This window comes from Azolla caroliniana, unplaced genomic scaffold (genome assembly GCF_043228905.1).
Source record: "Azolla caroliniana isolate FFs.n. ecotype wild unplaced genomic scaffold, voAzoCaro1.0.p SCAF_15, whole genome shotgun sequence".
NCBI lineage: Eukaryota > Viridiplantae > Streptophyta > Polypodiopsida > Salviniales > Salviniaceae > Azolla > Azolla caroliniana.
Window position 1 is genome coordinate 19,472,232 of NW_028230450.1, and position 11,059 is coordinate 19,483,290.

The 11,059-nt window shown below is 38.6% G+C and overlaps 2 protein-coding genes across 2 annotated transcripts; both read left to right on the top strand.

Moving 5' to 3' along the window:
* Positions 1-424: 424 nt before the first annotated feature.
* Positions 425-6,198, top strand: LOC147854985 (protein spotted leaf 11-like). Its single transcript, XM_087331408.1, has 5 exons — positions 425-1,153; positions 3,235-3,351; positions 3,539-3,970; positions 4,782-4,940; positions 5,114-6,198. The coding sequence occupies exons 1-5, from the start codon at positions 725-727 to the stop codon at positions 5,969-5,971; spliced, it is 1,995 nt and encodes a 664-aa protein (XP_087187534.1). The 5' UTR covers positions 425-724; the 3' UTR covers positions 5,972-6,198.
* Positions 6,199-7,540: 1,342 nt separating this feature from the next.
* On the top strand, positions 7,541-9,729 carry LOC147854986 (putative pentatricopeptide repeat-containing protein At1g17630). Its single transcript, XM_087331415.1, has 2 exons — positions 7,541-7,907; positions 8,751-9,729. The coding sequence occupies exons 1-2, from the start codon at positions 7,616-7,618 to the stop codon at positions 9,506-9,508; spliced, it is 1,050 nt and encodes a 349-aa protein (XP_087187541.1). The 5' UTR covers positions 7,541-7,615; the 3' UTR covers positions 9,509-9,729.
* Positions 9,730-11,059: the final 1,330 nt, after the last annotated feature.

Sequence of the window (11,059 nt, forward strand, 5' to 3'; positions counted from 1 at the left end):
GAAAGAAACGCAGGGACCTAGGCTTACAAGGACGACGACGAGAACAACACGAAAGAAATGCAGGGACCCAGACTTACAAGGATGACGACAAGATCACGACGACAGAAACACAGGAACCCAAACTGGGAACTTACAAGGATGACGGCGAGAACACCACGAGAGAAACACAGGGACCCAAGCTGGGAACTTACAAGGATGACGACGATGACGACGAGAACACCACGAGAGAAACACAGGGTCCCAGACTGGGAACTTACATGGGACGGAGACAGAGACCATGAAACACAGGGTCTGGTATGGGACTGAGTATGATGGCAACACCAAGGAAAGGAAGGTAGCAGACAGAGACGAGACTTGAGATCCGAGGCCTGAGCCTCGGGCCGGACGGGCTATGGGCATATAATAGGGGTATGGATGGGACAGAGAGAGACCCATTCTAGGATCTCACAACCTCAGACCTAGAGACACACACCACAGGATAGGCAATCATGGCTACAAGAAGGAGAAGAAGAAGAAGAAGCTGCAGCAGCAGCAGCAGCACATAGGGAAGTTGGAACACACCCAGTTTGAGTTTTACAAGGCCTTCTCTCTCCTTTGCCCTTTCAAACGCTTGCCCATTCCCTTGTTGATTTGTCATCGTCGATCTTTGGACCCCCACCTTCCTCTCCATCAATGGGCAGGTAACACTAAGATCCAATCCCAGAAGAAGAAGAAGAGCAGTATCATGTCTATGATGGATGATGATACTCCATTGATGAAGGATATGAAGCAAGGAGACCCATTCCCAAGCAATGAATTGATCCTCAACGAAGGGTTCACGACGACGGGTTTTGTTGGTAGTAGACCCACACTATCCACATCCGATTCCGACATTCTTGGACGCCTCTCTGACCTCGTCCTCGAGATATCCAACATCGGCGAGTGCTCGAAAAGGGTGTTCAGAATAGAGGCGTCTAATCTCACCAGAAGAGTTAAGCTTCTTTCCCCTCTCTTTGAGGAGGTGAAAGAGCATCATGGAGGAGGGGGAGGGGGGTCTTCGCTGCTTCCGATCCTTCCCAGTGAAGCCGATCGACAACTCAGATTAATCGAAAGAGCTTTGCAAGCCGCCTGTGATATCCTCAAATGTTGCCAATCTGGAAGCAAATTATATATGGTATGCTGTCATTTTTATCATCTGATCGTAATTGAATTGTTAATTTTGGGGTTTATATTGCATATAAGCTGTTGTTTGTCTCATCGTTGTAGATAGTAGTTGAGTCATCACCTTTGGATTAAAGGAGAGGATGGACATCTCCCAAAATCCCGAATGAAAGTGAAGAAACAACAAAATCTATGAAATATTGGAAATTGTTACACAGATATAGAATTGTTACACAGTAGGATAGAATTTTTATCTTCCATGACGAGGCTGATTTTGACCGACTGGACCAAATAAACATATCATCTTTTATGCAACTCCTTCCTAAGAAGGGGGGTTATTAGTTTGCAGTAAAAACTCTCTCTTTAAAAACAAAGCACTCACATATGTGTTCATCCGTTGTGATGCGGATTTCAATTATCATGGCCGTCAAAGGATTCATCATACTTCTGCTGAATTACCTTATATGCTAAGCATGCGAGAAGCAAATGATACTGATCCTCCACTAGGTTTTCGTTGCATACCTTGCATATCTTCATAGAAGTGATATCCATATATGCTGAACATGTGAGAAGTAAGTGATATCCATCCCCGTCTAGGTTTCTATTGCATACCTTGCATATCTTCATACTATCAATGATACTGATCCTCCACTAGGTTTTCGTTGCATACCTTGCATATCTTCATAAATGTGATATCCATATATGCTGAACATGTGAGAAGTAAGTGATATCCATCCTCGTCTAGGTTTCTATTGCATATCTTTATACTATCGCGATTACACCATGAGGCTACTGCAATGCCTAACTTGTGTGTGCGAGTTCTTGAGAAGTGTTAAGACTCTCCGAGAGCCGAGGTTCATCGGGGTAATAAGATGTGGTTAGATGCATTGTGGCATTTTTATCTTTTATTGGGGGCAACATTTGCAATGCATATTTCAATTTAGTATTCACTATAAAGGAGAAACGAAATTAGGAATATTATAATAAGAAGAAAAATTATTACTCTACATAGTGGATCTGCCGGATGTGGTTAAATACATTCTGGCATTTTTACCTTGTATTGAGGCCAACATTTGCAATATATATTCCAATTTAGATATTCACCATAAAGGGAGAAACTAAATTAGGAATTCCTATATTATAATAAGAAGAAATATAACTGCATTGCATAGTGGCACTGCCATTTGGGCAGACCCAAAAATTTCTTAACGTTGTTTAAGCATCCAATGATATAAATTGTTTTCATGTTGTGCTGAATAGTATCGAACTGATGTGTATCTAAAATATATAATGAAAGATAACAAAGTTGATTGGTTGTCTCTAGCAATGTTACGTCTCCTATCATGTTACCATTCTACAAGCACATACTGTTTTTTACTTTAGTATGGATGATAACAAAGTGACTTCAGATGAGCCATACAAACAAAGTGTAAACCAAAACTCGAAACTATTTTAAACAATATATCAATCTTTGTTACATAGAAAAACTCATTTGGTTGAGTTTGATATATTTATGTTTATGAAGGCATGTACACACGTGTCGATGCGTATATATGAGAGATAAAAGAACATGTTAAGAACTCTGAGAAGGCGACTGGCTTATGGAACTTCAAAAAGCTACAACATGACTTCAGATGAGCCATGCAAACAAATTGTAACCCAAAATTTGAGACTAACTAAAAACTCGTCTCTTCTTTTGGTGTACTCTGTACGCTTGTCATAGTGGGGTCATGGTTCCTGAAAGATCCATTTCACTCTCTCTGAATAGGAGACCCTAGAACGAGCAAAATGTGAAATGAACCTGCCACTTTGTCATCAAACACAGGAAACTTGAGAAATAGTTTCTGTGAAAAGTTACCAAATATTGAAACATTTATAATATTCCATTTTATTCATATTTGCAATATGAAGCAGCCAGAAAAGAAATTTGCAATTGAAGATTTCGTGCTGCACTATTTGTAAAAGCCCACTCTTTTTTCAGCCACTGGTCTCCTTACATGGTGTTTCCCCTTACATCTAAAATATTATATGCATGCATGTTTCTAAACCTGTTTGGTTTTCTCACTGAATGTGTCTTTTTTATGCTGTTACAAGGTCCTAGAGAGAGAGGCTATGCTAGCTCAATTCTCAACTGTTACAGCACAGCTGGAACATGCACTTGACGGTGTGCCTTATACCTTGCTGGACATATCTGATGAAGTACGGGAGCAGGTACGCTATTTCTGAAGACAATTAACTTGCATTGACATAAGGTTACATGTGACAAGGGTCATAAGGACCAATGTTGGGTGTTTGTGTGTGTGCAACCCATATATCACATGCATACATGCACATATGATAGTAATATGACATTTATAAAATTGGCAATCAAATCATCTCTGTCTGTCTTCCCGTGCAGGTTGAGCTTGTACATGCACAATTGAAGAGAGCAAAAGGAAGAGCTGATTTTCAAGATATCGAGCTATACAATGACATATCAACTATACTATCAGAGGAAAGCAATAATGCAGAGAGTAATGCTATATTAGAAAGACTAGCAGAAAAACTGTCTTTAAAGACACAATCAGAAATAAAGCAAGAGACCCAAGCTTTGAATCAAGCTTTCACTGATTCAAAGGCTGAAGGGAAGAGTGAGAGAATTGATGACATGTTTTTGCTTTTGAATCGACTTAAAGAGATTGCAGTTAATGATGTAACTTTGCGGGATATGCTTGAAACTGAGAAAAATACCCAAACAGAGAATCTCAGCTCCCCTATCATCCCCGACGATTTCCGCTGCCCGATTTCTTTGGAACTCATGAAAGATCCAGTCATTGTCGCTACTGGTCAGGTTCGTTTGAGATTTGACATATAAACTAAGGAAAACCCCAAATGCCCCTGACTTTCTCAATATTCAGCAAAGATGCCCCCACGTTTTGAAAACAAAATTACGAAGATGCCCAAGATTCTTGTGAATCATGCTTTCTCAACTAATTAATTCATTGCAATTTAGAGGCATTTTGTTATTATGTTTTTCTGAGTAAGGTGCATTTGCATAATTTGGTGGTTAATGAATTTAGCAATGGGCATGGTTTCGGCTCAAACCAAACCATACCGTTAAGCCATGGTTTAACGGTTTATTGGTTCCAAAATAGTTTAATGGTTTGATTTGGTTTGGATTTTTGATGAACGGTTCGGTTTTGGTTTGGTTTGGTTCTAAAACTCGGGTTATAGGTTTATAGGTTTGGTTTAAAGGTTTCTAGGTTTTTGGTTAACTTTTTTTTTACCTTAATAGTTTATTAATTTAATGCTTTTTTATTAATTTAATCAATTTAACTTAAATGTTTATTTAATTTAATGTTTCAATTAAAGTTTCTTTTATTGATTTAATAAATTTAACTTAAATGCTTATTTAATTTAATGTATTTGTGTTTATTTAGATGTTTAATTAGTTTGATTTAAATGGTTAGGTTTAAATTTTTTATTAAATGGTTCGGTTTGGTTTCAACTTTTCCCTAAATGGTTTGGTTTGGTTTTTGTTTTATATAAATGGTTTGGTTTCGGTTCGGTTCGGTTTCTTTGCCTTGAAACCGAAGCGTGCCCATTGCTAAATGAATTGTTGAGTTTGCTCTAAATCTTGATGTTTGTGGACATATTTGAAGACATATGAGCGAGCCTTTATTCAGAAATGGATTGATAATGGAAACAAGACATGCCCAAAGACGCAACAAGTTCTATCACACTTGATATTAACACCAAACTATGTCTTAAAGAGCTTGATTGCACAATGGTGCGAGACACATGGTATTGAGCTGCCCAAGGTTGGATCAAGCGATGAGCCCATGGATTTTAATTTGTTTACTTTTATAATGTGTTTTCATATACTATTCCATAGGTTCTAACTGATTTTTTATTTTCTTCTGTTATTTGTGCTCATATACTATTCCATAAGTTTAAGTTTTCACTTGAGTTAATACATTTTGTATTGTGATAGGTACCCTCTGGAGACCGTCAAGCAATCAAGGTTTTGCTTGAGAAGTTGTCTTTGGGAGCACCAGATGTGCGACGAGCAGCAGCAGGTGAAATAAGAATGCTAGCAAAGAGGAATGCCGAGAATCGTGTGTGTATAGCAGAGGCGGGCGCAATCCCTCTTCTAGTAGCTCTCCTCTCGTCTTCTGATGATCGTACCCAAGAGCATGCCGTCACGGCACTACTTAATCTCTCTATCCATGAATCCAATAAAGGATTGATTGTTGCATCAAACGCCATTGGTCCTATTGTTGAGGTTCTAAAGAATGGTATTATGGAAGCTCGAGAGAATGCCGCTGCCACACTATTTAGCCTCTCGGTAGTGGATGAGAACAAGGTGACTATTGGTGCCTCAGGAGCCATACCAGCATTGGTTAGTCTCTTGTGTGATGGATCGTCAAGGGGGAAGAAAGATGCGGCGACAGCCCTCTTCAATCTCTCAATTTATCAAGGCAACAAAGCAAAAGCAGTACGAGCCAATGTCATTCCGCCTCTGATGAGCCTTCTTGTTGATCCATCATCAGATATGGTAGATGAAGCTCTCGCAATACTTGCTATTCTTGCTACTCATCAGGAGGGAAGATGCGCTATTAGTCAAGCTTCAGCCATCCCAGTGTTAGTAGAGCTTATAAAGTCAGGATCGCCCAGGAATAAGGAGAATGCGGCTGCAGTGTTATTGGCCCTTTGCTCAAATGATCCCTTGCTTATAGCTCAAGTTGTACAACTTGGTGGTGAAGGTCCTCTGAAGGAGCTTGTTATAAGTGGGACCACCCGAGCTCGCCGCAAAGCCTCATCGTTATTGGACCATATGAGGAAATCTTGAAAGGGGTATATGCCCCATTATTAGAGCATATGACTAGGCATACATATAGGCTTGATTGAAACCTTTTAGAGGAGGGTTTTTCAAGATTCTACTTTGTATAAATGATGTCCTGGTTTGTCTTTATTACAGGAATTTCTATCAATAAATGCTCTTGGCATTTTGGAAAACACTGCTGAAAATCAAAGAACATAATCTATGCCAAAATGTTGTCTCGAATTATGGTTTTAGTTTTCTTCTTGTGGTAAATTTCCAACTTTTTGTGGTTCTTGCATGCATCTAAAGAATGATGACTGCTATATTAATGCTTTGATTCAACTAGTCGTCAAAACTTGCCCTGCGTTTCCTTTCATTTTGCTTTGAAATGGATTCATAATGATGGTGGGTTTAAAAAAGGAGCTATATTACACTAAGACCAAGTCGATCATCAAGCAACAGTGCTTCAATGTTATGGTAGAGAAATCGTTGGTTTGTATTATCTATTTACACTAAACCAAGTTGAACATTTTTTTGAATATACAATCCCTTTGAAAATATACTACGGTTAGTCTTGGGTATATTTTGTAGATAGGGTAGTAATGTTGGACATAGTAATGTCTGACCCTATACGCCAATCTATTGGAGTGCAGTATTGGGCTAGCACCATTGTAAGATACCCAATGCCCATACAATATACCAAAGATGGAAATCTCCAAATTCTGTGTGTTTCCACACTAATATATTTCTGCGAAAAAGGGAATACAATATATCAAGAATGTTTTGGATGCTGAAAATGGTGTCAATCAAGAAGATATATGTAGCTGTAAATTTGAGTTTGACAAAAATACTTCTCCCCACCCCCCAATATTTTCAAGTACTCTAACGAAGAGGGGCAAAGATATAAAATTAGCAAATCTTACGATTATTTTCAGATTTCCCAAAATGGCCCCCAGGTTCTACAACAAAATGGACATGGATACAAATAAATTTGGAGAAAGGCAATATATCATCTCCAAGCCCATGTTTCAGATTTCCCAAAATACCATAATGTACAAACATGAGTATTAACACTTCAAAATTCCATCGAGAGAGGGAATTTGCCTCGAGCAGATTCTAAATTCCCCATAAAGTACATAACTCCTCATCTTCCACGGCAAGAGATATGGACGACCAATATAAAATGTTGTTGTTACGTTTTTGAAATTCTCAAAAACTACCCTTTAATCTTTGGTAACAACAGAAGTGGATGCAAGCCCATAACATTTTGAAGACTGTGTTTCTAAATGTCTCCGGAAAGGTGGCCATCATCTTTGATAGCGACGGAGATGGATTGAAATATATAAACCTTGAGAGCATTTTTCCGAAACTCCGTAGATAGAGATAAGTACCCCCCCCCCCCATTCTTCGATAATGACCCTGATAGGCAAGAGCGAGCGAGATCTGTGAGCTTCTTTTTCGGATCTCCCGGACAATACCCCTCCCCTCTCTCTCACTCTCTCTGTCTCTTCGATGATAACTAACGACAGAAAGACAAACAAAGAAGGAAAAAAAAGGACCAAAACTTGTGAATGTGAGTTTTGAAAATTCCCAAACATACCCCTCAGCCTCATCTTCCATAACAAAACAGAGATATGGAACAGAAAGCAGACCAAATTTTGACATGGTGTGATGCACTCTGCTCCTCCTCTCTTGAAGCAGAAGGAGAGGAACCCTAAGAAAGCCATACTCACCCTTCATCATTTCTTCTGCGAAAATGGCCTCGACACACATCAACCAGCGGCCTCTCGCCTCGTCTCGATGTTCGCCCATTCTGGCTCCCTTTGTCAAGCCCAGCAAACCTTTGAAAAGCTTCCTTTCCGAGACACGGCTTCATGGAGCTCAATCTTCATCGGATTTGTGGACCATGGCCATCCTCAGTATGCCCTCTCCCTTTACCAGAAGAAAATCCACGGAAATGAAGGTATTTCTCTCAATAACCCTGCTATTTTGGCCTTGCTTAAGGCTTCTTGCATCCTTAAAGATGTGGGGGTTCTGCTCTTGATTCATGATTTGGTCTGTACGAAAGGTTTGTTTACTGGATTAGATGTCTATGTTTCCAGTGCTTTGATTTCTATGTATGCCAAATGTGGTCATTTAACGATGGCAAAAGATGTATTTGACCAAATTGCCATTCGTAATGTGGTCAGTTGGAATGCTTTAATGGTAGGTTACATAGACTGTGGCCATGGTGAAGAAGCAATTTGTTGCTTCGAAAAGATGCAAGAAGATGGCATTTTTCCAAGTGAAGTCTCTTTTGTTTGCAACTTGAAAGCTTGTGCTTTAGTGCGAGATGTAGCTAAGGGGTATAAATCGCATACAAAGATCATTGAGAAGGGATTGAATGAAACAAATGCTTTTATCGGTAGTTCTTTGGTCAGTATGTATATGAGTTTTGAATTGCTCAAAACTGCACAACAAGTGTTTGAAAAGCTTCCAATTCAAGATGCAGTATCATGGAATACACTTATATCAGGATTAGTTGAACACGGCATTGGTGAAGATGCTTTTCAGTATTTTCATCGGATGAGATCTGATGGTATCTCTCCAACTTCGGTCACATATGTATCAATACTAAAAGCTTGTACTCTCATCGATTCCACTATGGAGACACAAAAAATTCATTCTGAGATTGTTAAAAATGGACTCGAAACTGGGAGTTTTATCGGACGAGCTCTTTTGGTCATGTACTCTAAACAGGGTATTCTTTCTGAAGCTGAAAAGCTATTTTATGAGATTAAATTTAAGGATGTGATTCTTTGGACAGCTTTCATTGCAGGATGTGTTGAAACTGGACATAATGAGAAGGCACTCTCTCATTTTGAAGAAATGCAAGTTGAAGGCATCATTCCTGATTGTGTTACATTTATTTGTGGCATGAAAGCTTGTGGTAGCATTGGAGCTTCTTTTAAAGGCCAAGAAATGCATGTTGAGATTATTAAGAGAGGACTAGAAAAGAAGATAAACATTGGAAATACTCTGATAAACATGTATGCAGAATGTGGATTGCTTGTTGCTGCTCAACATGTGTTTGATAATCTTCCATCGCGAGACTTGATCTCCTGGAATGTACTCATGTCAGCCTATGCTCAACTTGGAGAAAGTGAGAAAGTTTTCCAGATCTTTGATACGATGATCGCACGTGAAGGTTTATACCCAGACATGGTCACAATTTTGAGCGTTTTTAATGCTTGCAATCATGATGGCCTTGTTGAGATTGCTCAAAAGTTCTTTGAGACCTTAGCCGATGTCTTGTGTTTCAACCCAAGTGTTGAGCATTATGCATGCATGATTGATCTTCTAGGACGAGCTGGCCTAGTCAATAAGGCTATTGCAATGTTGGACAATGTTCCATCACATCCAAATAACTCATTTTGGCATACTATATTGGGTGCATGTCGAAAGTGGGGTGACGTGGAGCTCGGAAGACATGCCTTCAATCATGCAATGCGAATGGATGAAAATGATGTGGCATTGTATGTCTATATGTTGAACATCTATTCAAGATTCTGGTTTAAAGTATAACAATGTATTTAGATGATGTTGTGATGTTGTATTGGGCAGAGCTTAGGTTGGGCTTTCAAGCATTTGAAGAGATGCCATTAGCTGATAGGATGCCAAAAATGTGCAGTGGAAACTCAAATTCTGAAATGTCATTAGTGTTGAAAACGTGAGAGATAAACCGGATCTGATTTTTAATGTATTAAAACAAAGAATAAAAATAGATACATGTAAATATATCATAATGGGATTACTTCCCGCGAATAGATTTATAGCAGGGTCGATGAAAGATTTCAGTTAACACCATTAGTCGAGCTGATCAACCATATACGTTGCATCATATGACCTATGGTTTTTTCTGTGAAAGAATATCTGGGTCAGTGTCGAAGAAAGATTCCAGTTAACACCATTAGTCGAGCTGATCAACCATATACATTGCATCAGATGACCCATGGTTTTTTCTGTGAAAGATGGAACTTGTGCCTGCAGGGCCAAAATCGTAATGGTGGACTTCTGGAAATCTACATGTTTAAAAGGCTTTTCATGTCTCGGGGTGGTCTATTGACAAATTGTGGGAAAAATGCAATCCCTACAAAAGCATAGTTCTTGAATGTGAATCAATGATACCACATGATTCAATAATTAATCCATTTCACAAAGAATATGGAAATCGACCACCCTTGAGAGTGCCCCATTGGAATAATCTAAATGCACCAATTTATGTGTATTTGGCCTCAAGTTATACAAGTTCTGTATAATGTGAAACAATAACATCACGTGGTACACTCTTTTCGCTTGTTATGACCACCATTGTTGATGCACTAGGTTACCATTGAATTTATTAGTAAGATCTATAATGTGAATAAAAACATCACATGCCCCAAGTCATTCATGTAGCGCACTACATTATTAGACGCAAACAAAACAAAAACCATTAATTACCTGCTTCATAAGATTTAACCAAGATATATCACTTACCTATATATTACAAGATTTAACCCCATTATCCCTCTTGCTTACCTGAGGATTGTGTGTTTAACATGTGATGGAAGAGTCAAGCTAGTGTCCATTCACATAGCAAACTGACTGTTAATAAAGAACCTTCGAGGATCAATCTTGACGTTTTGGCACTTTCCAATATGTTGTCTTTTCGAATCAAAATAATTTTGGAGCCTCCATTCATTAAACCATCACCATGGCTTATGTATCAATTACAAATCAAATTTACCTTTGTGCACTTTAAATTGCAACTACATGCATACTTTAGTAATATGTTGATTTTTAGATTTGAATTTGGTTCTGATTCGGATTTTTAGATTTGAATTTGGCTTATACATACTGATACAACTTCTGTATCAAGTACAAATCAAATTTACCTTCATGCACTTTAAATTATATTTGCATGCATACTTTGGCTTTCTACGTTGAGTTTTAGATTTAAATTTAGCTTATTGGTGATTCATCATCAAGCACTGAGGCAATTGTTAGTAACAAATACTCCAGATTTCATGGGAAAGAGGTTAAGATCAAGCACATTTAGAGAAAAAAACACAAGTTTGTTAAAATGTGGAAAGC

What these genes read in the sequence shown, in the direction of transcription:
- LOC147854985 (XM_087331408.1), top strand. Translation starts at nt 725, where the DNA reads ATGTCTATGATGGATGATGATACTCCATTGATGAAGGATATGAAGCAA. An exon ending in CTGATGAAGTACGGGAGCAG is followed by an intron (nt 3,352 to 3,538) that starts GTACGCTATTTC and finishes CTTCCCGTGCAG; the next exon opens with GTTGAGCTTGTACATGCACA. An exon ending in TCATTGTCGCTACTGGTCAG is followed by an intron (nt 3,971 to 4,781) that starts GTTCGTTTGAGA and finishes ACATATTTGAAG; the next exon opens with ACATATGAGCGAGCCTTTAT.
- LOC147854986 (XM_087331415.1), top strand. Translation starts at nt 7,616, where the DNA reads ATGCACTCTGCTCCTCCTCTCTTGAAGCAGAAGGAGAGGAACCCTAAG. An exon ending in GAAAATCCACGGAAATGAAG is followed by an intron (nt 7,908 to 8,750) that starts GTATTTCTCTCA and finishes TTCTTTGGACAG; the next exon opens with CTTTCATTGCAGGATGTGTT.